General features: G+C 45.2%; 1 protein-coding gene across 1 annotated transcript in view; it reads right to left on the bottom strand.

The window, feature by feature from the left end:
* Window positions 1-19205, bottom strand: part of LOC147894679 (callose synthase 9-like) — a 433662-nt gene that overhangs the window by 17645 nt on the left and 396812 nt on the right. The window contains exon 44 of the mRNA XM_087384939.1: window positions 11423-11542. Coding sequence (XP_087241065.1) covers window positions 11423-11542 — 120 coding nt within the window. The remainder of the gene's footprint in view (window positions 1-11422; window positions 11543-19205) is intronic.

The raw sequence follows: 19205 nt of genomic DNA, 5'->3' as shown, positions 1-19205 counted from the left end.
GGATAGATATATCAAACTGCCAACCAATTGCCTGTACAAAGTGCCATCAAACTTTTCAGCAGTATCATGCTTACTCAGCTTGAGTCCCTTTTCCAATGGAGTAGCCACAAGCTTACAGCTCTCCATTTTAAATTTCTGCAACAACCCCTTCGAATACTTTGTCTGTGACATGGAAATCCCATCATGGGTCTGCCAAAACTCAATGCCAAGACAATAGTGCAATAGGCCCAAATCTGTCATGTGAAAGTTGTGACATAAAGCAAACTGCACTGCTGTAATTTGCTGCAAATCACTGCCAGTGAGTATGATGTCATCCACATATAGTACCAACATGACCAATTTTGATTTTTGCTGCACAACATACAAATATGGCTCTGTATGAGTGTTTACGAAGCCTTGGGACAGCAAAAACTGATGTATCTTCTGATACCACGCACGAGGTGCTTGCTTCAACCCATATAGAGCCTTCCTGAGCTTGCATACCTTATGCTCTTGTCCCTTCACATCAAAACCTTGGGGCTGATGTACATAGACCTCCCCTTTAAGATTTCCATTGAGGAAAGCGGTCTTGACATCCATCTGGTACACTGACCAACCATAAAACGCAACAAGAGAGATGACTGAACGAATGGTGGTCATCTTGGCCAGTGGAGCAAATGTCTCCTCATAATCTATTCCCTCCTCTTGTGCATACCCCGTGGCAACCAAACGGGCTTTGTATTTCTCAAGTGTGCCATCTGAATGGTATTTCATCTTATAAATCCATTTCGTGCCAACCACATTTTTCCCAATGGGCGCATCAACCAAGTCCCATGTGGCATTCTTCTCAATGGATTTACTTTCAGCTTCCATAGCTTTCTGCCATGTCGGATTATGCTGACCTTGAAGCTCTAAGGCTCATTTTCAGCTTCCATCATTGAGGTCATCAAAGCAAAATTGACCTTTTGCTGATTTTTCTGAGTGCTGGCCCTGGTTTTCCCCAAAGTAGGCTGATCCTTAGCATCTTGAATGGTCAACCTTGCCCAACGTGGAATAGATTTCTCTGTTGTACCACTCGGACCTGCATCAACATCTTTAGTGGCCTCACAACGTTGATAATGCCTCCAAACATGAGGCTGTCTATTCTCATTAGTTGGCTGCAAATCTGAAACATTTGAGGGAGAGCCATCCTCAACATGTGGCAAGCCATCTGAACTATGAGAAGTAGAAGGGGAAGCATCAGGAGACTCCGTCTCATCATCCTCAAACTAGATGATGTCCAAAGAGGTGTCATCATATGGTGGCAAGTTTGCACTAGCGGGCTACATGCACTCATTCTCAGCAAAGAGAACATCTCTGCTATTACCTTCCTAGTAGCGGGATTATACAGCCTAAATCCCCTGCTTTCAATGCTATACCCCACGAAAATGCATTTACTCTCGTCATCAAGCTTTGTCCGATGTGCATCAGGAACCAAAGCATATGCCACTGAGCCAAAAAATCTGAAATGACTAACCTTTGGCTTAAAGCCATACAAAGCCTCAAATGGATTCACATTAACCAAAGCTTTGGTAGGGCATCTGTTCTGAATGTAAGTGGCTGTCACAACTGCTTCTCCCCAAAAAGCCTTTGAGACTCTTTTGAATTTCAGCATGCATCTCGTCATCTCCATGACAGTACGATTCTTCCTCTCATGGAGTGGATTCTGTTGTGGTAAGTAAGGGCATGTCAAGTGATGTTTAATCCCATGCTGCTTCTAAAATCCCTGGAATGCATGTGAAATGTACTCTCCCCCTCTATCTGAGTTGAGTGTTCCAATTCTAGAATTAGTTTGGTTCTCAGCCATAGCTTTGAACTCTTGAAACCAATAGAACACCTCAGATTTTTCCTTCATGAGAAAAAGCCATGTGAACTTGAAGAAGTCATCTATAAAGGTCACAAAGTACCTTGCTCCTCTATGCGTGGGAATAGTCGTGGGGCCACATACATCACTGTGCACTATCTGCAACACTCTGGTTGCCTTGACCCAATTCTTGCCTTGTTTACTAAATGTCAAGCGATGCAATTTGCCAAGTGCACACCCCTCACACACTTCATTTGCTGGTTGCTGTAATTTTGGCACTCCCTGAGTCATATTATTGTTGTACAAGTAGGACAATGCCCTGTGATGGACATGTCCAAACCTGGCATACCATAAATCAGCCTGGGAAGTGTTTGCTACAGCCAATACCTTTTGATCAAAAGGCTGAGCATCAAGCTTGTATAAGCCTCTGTCATATGTGCCTGTTGCTACAACCTCATACCCTTTCTTTGGATCCTTGATCCTGCATTGGTTGCATCTCTCCTCTTCCTGCAACAAAAGCCCAACTAACTCATCGAACAAGAGTGGGGCTGCCCTGAGAACAATGGTCAATGAAGTGACGAATGTGCCATATGAGGGCGCTAAGCTATTGAGAGCAATAGAGACGAGCTTCTTGTCTTCTATTTCTTCATCAATACTTGTGAGCTAATCACATAGATCAGTGATCTTGGCAATATATCTCGAGATCCTTGAGCTGATTTGTCAAGGCAATGGCCCTTGCCTCATTCTTAACATGATACATGTTTGCCAATCTTTCCCATGCTGCCTTTGCATCCTTGCACGGCTTGATGGTCGTCATAATGTACCTCTCGCATTTGTGGCAATCAAAAATATCGCTTGGGTACTACGGCAGTCAAACTTCTTCTGCTCCTCCGTCGATGCTATGGGACTAGCAGGAGGGACTGCAGCAGTCTGCTTGTAGTCTGACTCGAAGAAGCTGTGCTGGATGTAGATGAACCTGCTGGCCTCACCTCATCCCCACTAACAATATCCCACAAGCCCTTACCAACCAAGATGTTCTTAAGCATGAATGACCACAAGGCATAGTTTGGTCCATCCAGCTTGTCAACCCCGGACAAATTGCCAAAACTGTTTGAAAGAGTCGACATGATGCAAAATGGGATACCCACAAGCTACAAATGTACCTACAAAAAGAACTGTAAGTCCCAAAAGTGCAACTGGCTACAAATGTGCCTGCAAATCCCAAGCATCAACCAATCACTGCATTCTGCTGCAATCTAAAGTGCAATCCCAAACTGAAAATGCACAACCCAAATCTGAAAGAGTGCACCCACGAGTGCTCAAATGCATCCAACGGAGCTCAAAAGCATCCACAACTATAAAGTAACTGCAAATGCGCCCAACAATGCAGAGTATCTGCAATGCACCTGAGAGTGCAAGAGTATAGGCTGCAAAAACAGTCCTGAAGCGAAATACACAGCTCAAAACACTTATTGAAAGTGCACCTTGGCCCGAAACACCTGCAAAACAGTCCACTCATTGTGTGGGCAAGCTGGAGATGACAAAGGAGCTAAAGTGAGCTGTTTGGAGTTGAATGAAGCTGTCGGGAGTACTTCTGAACACAATACTCATGTAGAGAAGAGCTTGGAGAAGTATGGAGACGCCTGGAGCTGTTGAAACACATCCGGGAGAGACTAGAGCTGGAAAAGGTCCAGATCTGAGCAGAAACGCCCAAAAGTAGTTAAAAACTGCTCGAATTGCCTTCTAACAAGTCGTATGGGCTCGAATGATATGCTTTTAGAGGTTGCCTTTCAGCCTATCAGGATTGCAGGTTTCATGGAGTGGGGCATAGACTCACAATGGTATCTTGACCCCGATCCCCTTGTCCTTGCGCTGGGGTTTTTCAGTATCTTTCATACATCACCTTTCTATATGACCTATAGTTCAGTAGCATGGTTATCTCTTACTGGCCCTCAGGTGTTCTTCGGGGGACATGATCCAGATCTAGTGCTCATTGTACGGCGACACTCAGTGGAGTCTTATTCCCTCCAAGATGTTCCCTTCTCCTTTCAGAGATGCTCATGCCTTAGTAGACACATCATGGGAGATTCTGGCTAGCATTGCAGCTTGGCATATTTGGAGAGCCAGGTGTACAAAGGCGATGGAGGGTACCCAGGTTCACCCTTCCCAGGCTATGGCCAGTATTTGGACCGACACAGTACACACTCTGATGGCCATCTGGGCGAGCATGCAGGGATCCTCTAGAGCAGCCACCCACTGCCGGGAGAGTTACTTTTTTCAAAGTTTGGAGAGGATCTCCTTTCTTCTCCTAGTCTCCCTCAGGGTTGAGGTGGCATTTTCAGCCTCTTCCTTGGTTTATTAGCTCCTTTTGAGCTGTTTCCGCCCCCCCCCCCTCCCATGCATAGCATTATGTATTCCCGCATTTGAGCTTACTCTCATGGTTTTCGTTCATACTTAATGAAGTAATTTTCTTGAAAAAAAAAAGAATAGCGTAGTCTAGAGAGCGGGGAATGTTGCAAGCGATTGAAAGTTTGATGAAATATATAGGTTATGGGTTCATCAGTGATACTCTTATTGTGTTTGTGAGTTGAAGCGCTGTTATAGTGATCACTTATAGTCCCTCTGTTTCTCTTGTCACTGTTTTCGAGCCCCGGCAAGGAGTTTCCCCAAGAATTCATGGTGACTAAGGAGAAGTACTCACACCACATATGTAGCTTTTGTTGCAAGAACGAGATAGCCCAAGGTTTCCCTAAGTTTCTTGGGCTGCCTAATGAAGATGTTTCTCAATTCATTGCAGACATAGAGTTCACATTGCTACTGAACGTGAAAGACAGACAGGAGTTCTGTTGCAAATCCTATGCCATTGTCTGCAAGGTGAAGTGCGGATATGGTTTCTAAGTTTTTTTCAAGATGTGTTGCAAACACAAAATCGGGATGTTGAATACCAGGATGTAAGAGCTAGTTTTTGGTTCCAATATGCGTGTGCAAGGAATCCCAATCAGATTTGAAAAGATTTTTGTAACTACCAGCGAGCACCCAATAAGGAAGTGGGCCACTACCTAAATCACTTTGCTGAGATGTGACATGAATGAAAGGACTCTTTGCATCCTGAAGCCCTGCCGAAGTACTAAAGATCGAGAGTATTGTTGTTGGGCTCATGCCGGATCTCAGGTTGAAGGTGGAATTGAAGAATCCTCGTCGGTTTGATGAAGCTTTTGAAATCGCACATGCTAAGCAGTGAAAAATGCATCAGATCAAAGCTTGTAAAACCTTCTTTGGATGTGTCTATGTTGCCTTATATACCAAGCACTACTCTTAGCAACTCCTATCATAGTATTAGATATTGTGGCTGACTACGTGCACGATCGTGAAGCCCATGCACATTCCAAGTCACCACGGTCTAGCTCATGGGGAGGGGATGCTAGAGAAAGGCGTTGATGGGAGCCTGCTCCTGAGAGACCAACCTCTGTGACTTTGAAAGGGGTTTGGAGGGAGAGTAGTCTTTGTCTGTGCTCCTGTGTACCAAAGTTGCAAAACTGGCTTGATACCAACCTTTCGTGCCCACTACAGCATGGAGGAGATATCTATCCCAAACAGCTCAGAGCACTGCTAAAGCATCTAGTAGTGTGGCTGTGTGAGCACTATCTAAGGTGGCAGGCGAATCACACCTACTGCCAAACCTACGCCCGGCCACTATGGGTTAAGCTGAGCCTTATGCCCACCAATAAAAAGTAGAATCCACTCAGCTTTGGAAGGGACTATGATCCCGTGTCGAATCACCGAGGAGAGTATAGAAGAAGAAACAGAAATGCAAGTACCTCCAGGAGAGCACAGAGGGGAGAGGGAGAGCAAGGTGAGGAGAGGGCAACGCGCTGAGAGGAGCTACGGGAGTTAGAGGAGAGCACAGAGGGGAGAGGGAGAGCAAGCCATACAGTCGTAAGCCTGAGGAGAGGGGGAGCAGTAACAAGGTCGGGGAGAACCAGCAGCTCCTGACATTATCATGGCCAATAGATACCAAATCCCAAACATCACATCAAATGCCTTTGAAGGGTATTTGAAGGAAAATGGGATCAAGCGTCACAAGACCATACCATACATACCGTAGCACGATCCTATTTCAGAGAGAACAGATAGGACACTTGTGGAAATGACAAGATGCATGCTAAAATGCAAGAAAGTGTCAAAGGCATTTTGGGGAGAGGCCATTACTACAGCCACATACATATAGAATAGATGCCCTACAAAAGCATTGGTCGATGTGACACCTTGTGAGAGGTTTTATGGCTCAAAGCCAAAGTTCATCATTTCCCAATATTTGGCTCAGTTGCTTATGCTTTGATTCCATCTCAACATAGATCAAAGCTTGATGACAAAAGCATCAAATGCAGTACAAATAGTAAAGGCTTCAGGCTCTATGATCCAACAACCAAGACGATAATAATCAGCAGAGATGTTGCATTTGCTGAAAATGAATGCATGCAGCCCACTAGTGTGGATTTGCCACTTTCTGATGATATCCTTTGGATATAATTTAGTTTGAGGATGATGATATGGGTTCTCCAGAGGATACTCCTCCTTCCTCTCATACTTCAGCTAGTTTGCGACATGTTGAGAGTGTTTCTTCCTCAAATGTTCATCATTTCATAGTATTTTGCTCAGTTGCTTATGCTTTGATTCCATCTCAGCATAGATCAAAGCTTGATGACAAAAGCATCAAATGCGTTTTTTTTTTATATAGTACAAATAGTAAAGGCTTCAGGCTCTATGATCGAACAACCACAACGATAATAATCAGCAGAGATGTTGCATTTGCTGAAAATGAATGCATGCAGCCAACTAGTGTGGATTTGCCACCTTCTGATGATATCCTTTGGATTAATTTAGTTTGAGGATGATGATGGGTTCTCCAAAGGATGCTCCTTCTTCCTCTCATACTTCAGCTAGTTTGCGACATGTTGAGGGTGTTTCTTCCTCAAATGTTCTAGATGAGCAGCCAGCTAGTGATGAGGAAGGATAGCCCGATGTTTGGAAACACTACCACTGTCGTGGAGTTGGTCAACCAAAGGATGCCACTCCAAGTGGTACAGCAAGTGGTAGAGCCATCGATACAGCTGAGAAATCCATTCCAAAATGGGCAAGGTTGACCATTCAGGATGCTAAGGATCAGCCTGCTTTGGGGAGAACTAGGGCCAGCACAAAATGTACTCATGGACATGTCAATTTTGCATTGATGACCTCCGTTATGGAAGTTGAAATTGAGCCTCAAAGGTTTGCAGATGCTCTGGGACATGGCAGAAGGCCATGGAATCTGAAATTAGGTCCATTAGGGATTTGGTTGATGCAACCATTGGTAAAAATATTGTGGGTACCAAATGGATCTATAAGGTTAAGTATTATTCCGATGGCAATGTGGAAAAATACAAGGCCCGTCTTGTTGCCAAGGGGTATGCTCAAGAAGAGCGAATTGACTATGAGGAGACTTTTGCTCCGGTAGCCAAAATGACTACCATTCGTTGTGTCCTTTCTCGTTCTATAAATTATGGTTGGTCAGTCTATCAGATAGATGTTAAGATTACCTTTTTGAATGGATATCTCAAAGAAGAGGTCTATGTGCAACCCCAAGGATTTGTGATAAAGGGACAAGAGCACAAGGTGTGCAAGCTTAGGAAAGCTTTATATGGGCTCAAACAAGCACCTTGTGCATGGTATCACAAGATAAACAATTTTATGATGTCCCAAGGATTTGTCAATAAGAATACTTAGCCTAATCTTTATGTTCTGCAAGAAAACTCAGATTTAATCATTCTAGTGCTTTATGTGGATGACATATTGCTCACTGGCAATAATACACAGCAAATTGCAGCAATGCAGTCCGTTTTGTGTCAGACATTTGACATGATAGATTTGGGTTTATTGCACTATTGTTTTAGCATTGAGTTTTGGCAGACCCAAGAGAGAATATGCATGTCACATACAAAGTATGCTAAAGGTCTCTTGCAGAAATTTAAGATGGAAGAAAGCAAACTTGTGGCTACTCCATTGTTGCAAAAAGGACTCAAACTTACTAAGCATGATCAGGCTAAAAAGTTTTTTGGCACACTTTATAGGCAATTGGGGAAGCATCCATTACTATATATGGTGAATGCTACATGGCAACATCAGAAAATGCCAGACACATGGAAGAGAGGTCTTATTAAACTCCTTCCCAAAAAACAAATTTGTGAGTCTTTGGCAAACTGGAGACCTATCACTCTTATGCCCGTAATTTACAAAGTCACTACCAAAATGATTGTTGCTCGGCTAAAGGGGTTTTTACATGATGGGTTGCATCCTGCACAATATGGCTTTGTCCCGCGTAGGCATATCACCGATAACATTGCTAATGCTTACATTGGAATTGAATATGCCAAATACACACAGCAGGATGTTTTGTTATTGCAAGTTGATATTGCCAAAGCTTTTGATACAGTTCAGTGGGATTTCATTTCATCGACTATGCAGGCTTTGGGTTTTGGCACAAAAATGCAGCAACTCATCAATTGGCTATATCAAGATAGTGAAGCTGCCTGCATGCTTTCAGGAGATATTTCTCCATCCTGGACTCTTGCTTGCTCTGTCAGACAAGGATGTCCACTGAGTGCTTTACTTTTTGCCATAGCCACCCATCCACTGCTTCAATATCTGGATCACCTCTTGGACACTGACCAGCTGCACGGTTTGGAGATTCTAGGCAGTCGCAGCATGATTGCTCAAGCATATGCTGATGATTCTTTCTTTACTCCAAAAAATACTCGGGCTGATCTGTCCATGATTATGCATGCTCTTTCTACATATGGATTGGCTGCTGGCCTTCAGGTAAATTTTCAAAAATCAAAATTGCTGCCTTTACATACACAGGACTGGCACAATCTTTTGTGGCTTGGGGAAATTGTCCCTGCTTCTCAATTCATTCGACATCTTGGTTATCCTCTAGGCTGGGGACTCACCCGTTCACAACAAACTGATTGGGTGCTAGTAAAGTTAAGGGCAAAACTTGAATATTGGAAGCTTGCAACTTGGCCATTACATGTTCGTCTACGAATTACACACAATCCATTTTGATAGCATACATACAATTTATCTGCCTCTCACTATGTTCACTAAGGCAGATTTGGTATCATTTATGTCAGCTATCATGGAAATTTTCTGGCGTTCAAAACATGGCAAGAAAAGTCTCAGATTACTCTCCATGCATCGTCTCTGTTCTCCAAAGATGCACGGGGGTCTGAACATTCTCAATATTCAAATGCACTTGCTTGCTCACAGGGGGAAAATGATGATGCAGTTTCTACAAGGAGATCAGCCTTGGGCTTTTATGATCCGCTCTCTCTTATTACATCTTCATACATCTGCTTTTGGGAATTGGCAGCCTACTCAGTGGGAATTTTTATTTGGCTCTATCCAAGGCAAGATCAGAGGATGCCCTTTTGTCTCTTCTCTGCTTCTTGATTGGAAACATATTCTATCCCACTTGGAATGGAAAGGCAGGGACTCTCTCTCAGGCAACTCTTTGAGGGTAGAGAATCTCTTTTGGTCTAAAGTATTCCATCCACCTTTGGCCATACAAGAACCCCGACGTTCTTATTTTCTCTCCTTCAAAGGCATTTCATCTGTGGCGGATGTACTTCAGGATGATGGCACAATTCTATCTTTTTCTTTGGCTGCTCGCAAATATGGCTTGGGAGCTCATTATCGTCCTTTATGGCATAAAATTTCAGCAATGCTCCAACCGTACTTGCCGGTACCTCATTTAGAAATTCAGCATCGGCTTGAGGATTGGATTTTACGCTCTCCTTCCTCATATGTCCGTCCTTTGAAGCTTTCACATATTACAGTGTCATCACTATATAAAGTGTTATTACCTCCACCTTGGATTTCCAACAGAGCAAATACTGTTTGGCATATGGATCGTCCAATGAAGTGGTGGAGAAAAAGGCTGCGTCTCCTTTGGCATTACAAAGTCCCTCTTCGACAACAGCTTTTCCTATGGCGAGTTCTCCTTGGCATTTTTCCATCTGGACAGTTACTCGCACACAGACATATTGCTTCAGCTGTTTGTCACAGATGCTCGCACTCTACTGAATCAGTGCTTCATATCTTTTGGTCCTGTCCAAACACTTCTGATCTCATTGCTCTCATCAGACAGAGGCTTCGACAGCGATTTCCTACTGTTACTTTTGGCAGATTTTTCTAGTTGTTTGGATTTCATCCCCAGAGACAGGGTTTTGATTTATTTTTTGTATGGGTGCGATATTGGACCCTATGGACTTTATGGATGGATAGAAATCATAGAGTCTTTGGTGATCCACTATTTTCATCCTTTCTTTTCTTCAAACGATCTCTGCAACAATCATTCTACGATTGTTTTCAGACTCGTTTGATTGATCAGGATGTGTATACAGCTTATACTGAGATCTTTTGTTGAGTAGTAGCTACTTCGTTTTTTGAAGCAGCTATGAATGTAATTATTCCATAGAAATAAAAGATTTCTTCTCACAAAAAAAAGTGTAGTACTTGGGTACTATATATAGCAAGTACTGGTACTTCATCTTCATTGAGCATTCTATTGGAGTTTCTGTGTGACCACTTCTTGCTCACTTGTGCTCACAATCTTTCTCCATTTGTTCCTTTAGGAAAAGTATTAATCCTCTTAAGCAAAAGTTATTTCAATAGAGATGCATTACCACTTGGGGTTTTCCTACCCATAGGCATATTGCATCACCGGATTGTAGAAGATGCTCTCAAGTGCAAGAAACAGTTCCCCACATGCTACAATTTTGCACCCATACTCGTCATCTTCTTCTCAGTCTTTTGACAAGTTTATGCATCAGATTTCCACATCAAACATTTGCTCAAGCCTTCTGCCTGTTTCCACGGTCCACTACCAGATTATACACCCTTTCTTACTTGGATGAGATTCTAGGCCCTCTAGACCATCTATACAGCCCGTAATTAGCTTTTTTTTCACGCTTATGGTTTCAGTTGCTTCATTTACCTCAGGATATCCCTTCGATATTGCTTTGGAGATCCCTTCTTTGTCTCTCCAAGATTGTCATGTCTTGGAGAGCTCCTTCACAGTCAAGTTGGAGGTGTTCTATTACTATTTCTAAGTTGTGTGTGTCTTCCATTGAGACTCACATTTTTTAACTTTAACTTTACTTTAACTTTTAGCTGATAATTTCACAGTAAAAAAGCATGTGTGTATGTGTGTGTGTGCATACGCAAGTCAAGCTTTTAGCCAACAATTTACAAACTTAATGATCCACACAGCTATACTTTTACTTTCAAGTTTTCTTCTACAAAGTATTATTTTTGTCTGGATCAATAAGAACATAAAGCTGGCAAAATAATTGTCAATGCTAACTCTGTACCATATCAAATATCACTTAAAATTAGCAACACAGAATTTACTCCTGAAGAAGTTTAAAAGTCATCCATGGACGGGGATTTTATGATGATACAAATTCAGCATTTATGACAATATGACCAAACAACCATGGTCTTAGGCACATTCTATATCACATAATATTTATGGAAAGAGTTTCTGCTTGAATCACTCACTGCCAAACTCGTGCGCCCCTCTGCTACTTTAAGCTGATAAACAACTCCATATTGGAAGATAAAAAATCGCAAGCTTAAAATGGTTTCCAGAATTCTTCCCCTCAAAGAGCGAATGTGCTCCTACAATTACCAGAGAATCCAATTAGATGCCTTGAGGATTGCCACTTTCAATGATTTTCTGGCACTTTAAAATACAAAGATTGATGAGCAGTAACGGAAATCATAAGATTTAACAACCAAAATCAACTATTCCAAAACTGTTATGTGCACCCACACTGCACTATACTTTTGTCTTAGAACCATACTATGCAGCTTTCTATATTGGGACTTGTGCATTGCACAGTGTGTTGAAAAAACAATATTGTTTATATCTAGATGATTTTAGGAAAACATTGATGATTCCACCCTAGGAGATTGGCTTGACTCTATACTGGGCCACATTGTTGTTATCTTCTAGGCTGATTTTAGTTGCTTCTTTTTTTTCAAAGAAATGACTTGTATTAAGAATGAAAGAAACACCATAACAAAGCTCAAGGGAAATTTTCATCATGCAATCATAAGAAAACATACCTCAGAATGGGCCACATGCAGAGCCGCCAGAGGTTGGAAATTCTACTCTTGGACTTTGAGAAAGTTTACGACAGAGTAGACTGGGAATTTTTAGAGGGTACTCTATCTCGCTTTGGTTTTTCAGATGCATGGATTAGAGGAGTGTCCTCTCTCTACAAATCAGCCCATAGCCAGGTGCTTACTGGGGGGGTAAGAGGGGACAGATTTCAGATCGGTAGATCAGTCCGCCAGAGATGTCCTCTTGCCCCTTCTCTTTTTCTGTTTGTGGCGGAAGCTATGAGTATCTACCTTAGATCTCAAGCTGATATATATGGGCTGAGGCTTCCTCTCTGTAGGGAAGAAGAGCTCCTGGATAGTGAGTTGGCAGATGACACAGCTGTTTTTTTGGATGCCTCCCCCAGAACACTCACTTCCTTCCAGACAGCCTTGGATTTATTTTGCACGGCTGCAGGTGCACACATTAATTGGCATAAATCCAATGGTTTTTGGATTTGCGATGATGACACCCCGGCTTGGGGTAATGTTATTGGTTTCACTTGGGTACAGAGGGGTGTCTCCGTAAAATATTTGGGCTGCCAAGTTGGGGTGGGCATCTCTCCTTCACAACAGTTTGCTCCGGTGTTGGAGAGCATCAGAAGAAAGCTCCTTTTCTGGAGCTCAGCCAAACTTGACTTGGCATCTAGAGTGGTGGTGGTTAACCAGGTTCTTCTAGCCACAGCATGGTTTGTATGCTCTTGTTGGTGCCACTCTAGGGATTGTATCACTCAGCTCAAGAGGCCCATACGAAACTTTTTATGGAGTGGTCTAGATGGCACAACTGATGTTACAGCCAGGGTGGCTTGGGAGACCTTGATTCTTTCTACAAGAGAAGGGGGTTTGAATATCATTGACCCGGATCTACAGTGCAGAGCCTTACTCTGCAAGGTCGTTGTGAGAGGACTTATGTCAGGGCAAGAGCCTTGAAAGGACTTTTTTATTAGATGCATATAGTCTTGCACACCCACTTCAGGAGATGATTGGATACATAGCACCAGATGGATTTTCACCACAGCCCACCTCAGATCTCCTTCTTCCCCCGTCCACCCATGAAGAGATTGAAAGGCAGCCTATCATGTGAAATGACAGTATTTTGGATGAGCATGGCAGACCACTTGGAGCTTCTCTTTACATGCAGTGGCCTAGATGGGAGAGAGGCCCTGCATCTACTGTGGGAGCATGGAAAGCCTTCAGGAGGCTTCCTATAGACCGACAAGCCTAGGTGGTTCATAATCTCAGAGGGAGTGCAGGGAGAGTTCAACAGATTGATGCAACCTTGCCCTTGGATTGGGTGGACACAAATGACATGCCTATTACTTGTCCCACCTGGATGGGGGCATTTTCCAGATGGGCATTCCTTTGCAAGTGATTGCTTTATGTAACACACATGAGGATGCCCTAGTCTTTGATGTTTCTTCAGGGGGTAAGCTGTCCAAGTCCACAGATGATATATTATTGGAGGTACCGTTTCATCCAATCAGGATAGTGGGCTTCATGGAGCATGGCTCTCTTTCACAGTGGTACTTGGATCCTGACCCGCTACTCATTGCCCTGGGCTCATGGAGGCTGTGGCTCTATGGAGGTGTCCCAATTAAGTTTTTGCAGTGGGACCCTGGGGAATGGGAGTGGATAGATGAAGGGCACCGAGAGAAGGGCATCTCCTTCTTTCGTTACACGGTCAGTAATGCCACGAAATTCCAACTCAGCTGTAGGGGTTGGAGGCTTACCAGAGCTCCTCATTGGGAGAATTATCAGATTTCTGCAGACTGCAGAAAATTTTTTGGCAGAGGCTCTGGAAATCCCACCGGAATAGAAAAATCACTCTCTTCTTTTGGCTTTCTATTCATGGTGGAATAGTAGTGAATCATTGGAGATGCAGATTTGGGACTGACCCTACTTACCCTCGTTGCCTTTCTGCTTCGGAGACAGTACAACACTACCTTTAGGATTGCACACAGGCAAGAATCATATAGAAGGGGATTGCAAGACTTTTCAACACTTTTGTTCGCCTCCCCTTCTATATGACCTACGGATCAGTGGCTTGGCTCACTCTTTCAGGGCCCTATGTTTTCTTCGAGAGACATGACTCCTCTTAGGCTCTTGTTGTACTCAAAGTTTATGGCGACCCACCAAGAGTCACACTTGGGTCACGTCATGGTCACCTCAGCAACATGCCAAGTTGTTAGACCTTGGTCAGACCTTGGTCATACCTAGTCGCAGCGTGTTCACATGTGTTCACATCTTGGACTTGACATGGACATGACTTGGACATGACATGACTTGACATGGACATGACTTGGACATGACATGGACTTGACATGGACATGACGGAAGCAATACATGACTGAAGGGTGCCAAACCTCAACCTCGACTCACCATGGTCAAAGTCAATCATAGGGAAGTATTGGCGCAATGGTACGCGGGATACACCTGTTGGTGCACATGGGAAGCAGTCCATCAGTTAAGAGGCATAGGTGGTGCACCAACCCTCTCAACCAACTAGTGTCAGGAGCGCAGGAGAACACATGGAGCACGGGATTCACTGACCCAGGACAGGCTGGAGTGTTGCGGAAGCCATCAAGGACAGAGCGGCCCACAAACGGTGGAATGGCTAAGGATGGCTAAGGGTGCAAGAAGGCAACCAATAGGAAGAAGGTGTGGAGATTGGTAGCGCGGGGGTGGAGCAGAGGAAGAGAAGGTGAAGAGGGGGAAAGGAAAAAGGGGAGGGACATTCTGGCAGGGACGAGAGGTGGGAGTGAAGGAGTGAGAGGCTAGAGTCAAGAGCTCGCCTCGTGTGTATCTTCGGGGAGTGTATCAGTCATCTTGCTTTCTAATGAGTTATGCTACTTCCCATCTCTGCTCGCTACTCTAAAATCTCTTTTCCTTGTGTTTTCCTCCCCTCCTCTCCCTTCACCTGGTACAACGGACCTGTGTCATGTGGTTGAAGTTCCTTGCTGTTCATGTCGAGGGATGGCTTTCATGATGTTGTTCCGCTTTGGTCTTCTTCTTGCTCACATCACTTCAGCACTTGTACCGCTTGCACATAGTTGACACCATCTACCGCTTGCACATAGTTGACACCATCGACAAGCACTCGCCTACGTACCATCAGTGACACTTATGGCACGTCTTACTCGCTTCTCGCACCAGTGGCCCTAGGCCTCCGGTAATACTTCCGGAAGTGTTAGGAACCCCCCCCCCCCCCTCAGACAGTTTATGGCGATCACGGTGGGACACTGCTGGTGTTGAGTAGCACGAGTGAAGTGGTGATCTAGGGTCCTAGAGAGAGGTCTTATGCCGAGTAGTTCTGAAACATTTGAAGGAGCTAGTGAGAGAACTAGGAGGTACTTGAGGAGAGTGGAGAAAAGACTTCCGGCAGACCAAACTAGGTACAAGAAGCATTACGTGCGACGAAAGTTTGCGAAGTCCTCAACTCGAGCACAAAGTGAGCCCATTGGAGCAGTAGCCAGAGCAAGTAACTTCATCGACACTCTCATTGACTTGGACCAACAAGAACCCTGGTGGTCAGATCCGGACTCCGGAGAAGAAGAAGTGCAAAGCGGAGAACAGGTGAAAGAAGAGGGTACTAAGGACGAGGACTCCTCAGGGACTCATCAAGGTCAAGGCAGCCCCTCTCCTCCTCCTGCAACGATGTCTTCATCAACCACCTCTTCTACCGGAGTGGTGACTCCATCTGCTCCCGCCTCAACCTCTTGTGGACAAGCTGCTACCTCATCTGTTACGCATAGCTCCGGGCTCCTAGCTAATCCCTCTTCTATATCTATTCCATTGGGGGGTACTTTTGCTCCGGCCATGCCTTTACCTGCCATGATGGTTTCATCTCCCTTTCCATCCACACCGGTGTTGCCTTTTCCACCACCTTCTTCCTTCCCTTCTGCTTACTCATCCATGACTTCAAGTCCGTCCCTCTCTTTCCCAAATGCTCTCCCATCCTCTTTCACCCCCACATCTTCCATGTTCTCACCCTTTCCCTCTGCAACACCGAGACCCCCCACTTACGCCCTACCATCTGGGTACACTTCCTCTATGACTACATCAGTAGTGACTTCTCCATTGTGGTCCTCCACAGGAGGGGTTGTCGGGGTGGTCTCCTCTTCGGGAGCACCAACACTCATTACAGCCCCATCGGGACTCCCTCCAACTCTTGCATCCTCTCCAACCTCTCGGGTGGGGATGGCCCCCTCTCCAACCTCTCGGGTGGGGACGGCCGTTCTCAGTCCTCCAGACAGAGCGAGACTTCTCGAGCTACTCAACAAGGTCCACGTGAAGACTCAAAAGTTCAAAGGCCACCTCCATGAAGATGCGGAAGCTCATGTGAGGAAGTTCCTCACAGCATGTAGAGCTAAAGGTGTGGAGAATGAGCATGCGTTCCTTCACATCTTTCCCTCGTCATTAGAGGATGCTGCGGATGTATGGTACAGTCAATTTCCTCCGGACCACTTCCAGACGTGGACAGACCTAAGGGAGGAATTCTTACGCACTTTCAAGTTGGAAAAAATTCGAACACATGATTGTCCAAGAGTTATCCACTGACACCATGAAGCCTGGAGAGAGCATCTCTGAGATGTACACAAGGATGAGGGTCTTGGCGGCAAAGATGTCGGTGCCACCCAATGACGCCGTCATGAAGGGGTGGTTTTTGAAGGCTTTACCCTCCACCATTGCTATAAGGCTGGTTGACAAACTTCCTGAACATGCCTCGCTACAAGAATTTCTGAGGGAAGCGGTGAAGATGGAACGGTCCCAGTTAAGTTTCGCCTCAACACCCGCTCAGACCGCCCAACTTCCGAGAGAAGAGGGCTCACAGGCATGGCAGCAACTCAAGAAGGAATTAGAAGAAATCAAAGAAGGTCTGAAAGACAGAACAAAAGTGGATGGACCGTCACCCTTTGAAGCTCAGATAAGAAGTGGTCTCTGGTGCACGGACTGCAAGGGTTCTGGCCATGGCTACTGGGAATGTCCATCGAAGCGTAAGGTACCCACCCCAACCTCCTTTTGCACATTTTGTGAAATTCATGGACATGATGCCTCTGAGTGTAGGTATCTTAAGGGGTTGAGGAAGCTTCTGTCGGAGTATCCAATTGGGGAGCCACTGGTGGCTACAATCAACAAAGCTGCACCGACCACTTCAGGGCCAGTACCCCTAGCTTCAGCCCCTGTGAAGGCACCTGAACCACCCACCCACCCTATCATTCCACCTCCACTACTTCCTAATCCTCCTAATCCTCCTTTGCTCCAAGCTCCTACTCCTAGTGAATTTGGGGCTCCATACTTCTACCCTCCGCCCTACTATGCACAGTATCAACCACCTATGTCAGGGGGTGGATATGGACCCCCTTATGTTCGCGGTCGACGGGGTGGGTTCCGAGGTGGACGTGGAGGCAGAGGTACCAACTTTCGCAGGCCCATCATGTGCTATAGATGTGGCGAGTATGGCCACTACCAAGATGATTGTACACAACCATTTGGGGGACCCTCTTGTACACAGTGCAACACAAATGACCACTACACCAGAGATTGTCCCAATGGCAGAAGGGAATTAACATCGCAAGTCAACATGGTTGATGTAGTAGTGGCGGGGGAGGGTGACAAACCCCATTTGATTGGTGCAGTGTTGGGAGCTGTGACTAGGTCACAAATGAAGGGTGACAGTAGTAAGGATGATTCAACATCAATATCGGAGGCCTCATCACCAACTAACACCAGCTCAGTCACTAGAAGAGCATCCCCACCTCCTTCCCCCAAGGTGGACAGTGGGCACAAGACTACATCGCCCTTGTCCTCTCCTGTAACTGGATTAGAAAGGACCCGAGGGGCCCCACAGCCATCAAGACCTATCAATAGCTCTAAAACTACCTCAGCTCCAAGTGAGCAATCTATGCCTTCAAGGTATCAGGAGATGATCAGGAGTGTCACCAAAGATCTTCAATCTAGTTCTGAAGATGAAGGAGTCACACCTCAGTTTCCTTCCCGCAAGTCCAAAATAGTGAGGTTTGCAACAGAAGTGACAACTTCAGGGCAAAAACGTGAAGAGTCGCAGGCAGGCCCATCCACCTTCCACTCAGGAAGCACAATGAAGCAAGAGAAGGAAAAAGGGGTGAAGCCTAGTAGTGCCAAAGAAAAGGGGAAATGGGTGATGGGAGAGTCACCACAGGAAATATTGACTGAGAATCCAAAGGCACCTCCTCTCCCTCGCGTAAGCTTCGACCCTCGGCCAGAAGCTCGGCGGATGAAGGCACAAAAGATTGCTGCTACTGTCCAGCCCTATTCTTTGATGGATGACTTGATGGATTTTAGGCCCAATATCACCTTACGACAACTCTGTCAATTGTCTCCACATATCAAGCATCAGACTATTGCATTTGTGAATCGCATGCCAGGAGGGCGCCAAAGGGGATCTGTTCAGGGCGGACCCACGCCAGAGACAGTAACAGTTCAAGATGGAGTAACACTAGACAATTGCTCAGCCTATGCTGCCCTCACATGTGAACAAAGTCCCAAGCTCGCAGTGGAGATCAATGGGGTGGAGCTGAAAGATGTTTTCTTGGATGGTGGGGCAGCAGTAAACATCATGCCGAGAGGTACTCTTCAACAACTGGGTTTGAAATTGACAACTGACGTACATTTCCAAGTACGCATGGCGGATCAACGCAAGGTGAAGCCTATGGGGGCTGTAAAAGGTGTTCACATGAAGATTGGGGGAGTTACATTCCTGTCCAATTTTGTTGTACTTAATATGACAGAGGGTGAGCAGACTTATCCTCTACTTCTTGGTAGACCATGGTTACGCTCAGCAAAGGCCATTCAAGATTGGTCAAGTGATGAAGTTCGACTACCTTTGGGATCCACATCCTTAGAAATAGACATGGTTACTGGAAGGGCTCGCCACCGACCTGTGGAACTTGGGGAAGAGGATTTTGAAGAAGAAGAAGGGGTGGAAGAGGAGCGATGGGCACTTGGGGATTGGCCCCTACAGGAAGAAGAGTTGGGCTATGTGGAGGACTCACCCTTCAAAGGTGAAACCGATGTAACAGCGGCACGAGACGTTGGTGAGAGCTTGACGTACTTGTTGGAACATGCTAGACCAGATGAGGAAGAAGCTGTCATCTTGGATTGGATGGGGGCCCTGGGATCCTTAGCCATCAACATGGTGGAG

Source organism: Dipteris shenzhenensis, chromosome 14 (assembly GCF_047967505.1).
Source record: "Dipteris shenzhenensis isolate YYH24624 ecotype China chromosome 14, Dip_SZ_1.0, whole genome shotgun sequence".
Lineage (NCBI taxonomy): Eukaryota > Viridiplantae > Streptophyta > Polypodiopsida > Gleicheniales > Dipteridaceae > Dipteris > Dipteris shenzhenensis.
The sequence above is the reverse complement of the archived record's forward strand: the minus strand, read 5'-3'. Positions and strand labels throughout refer to the sequence as shown.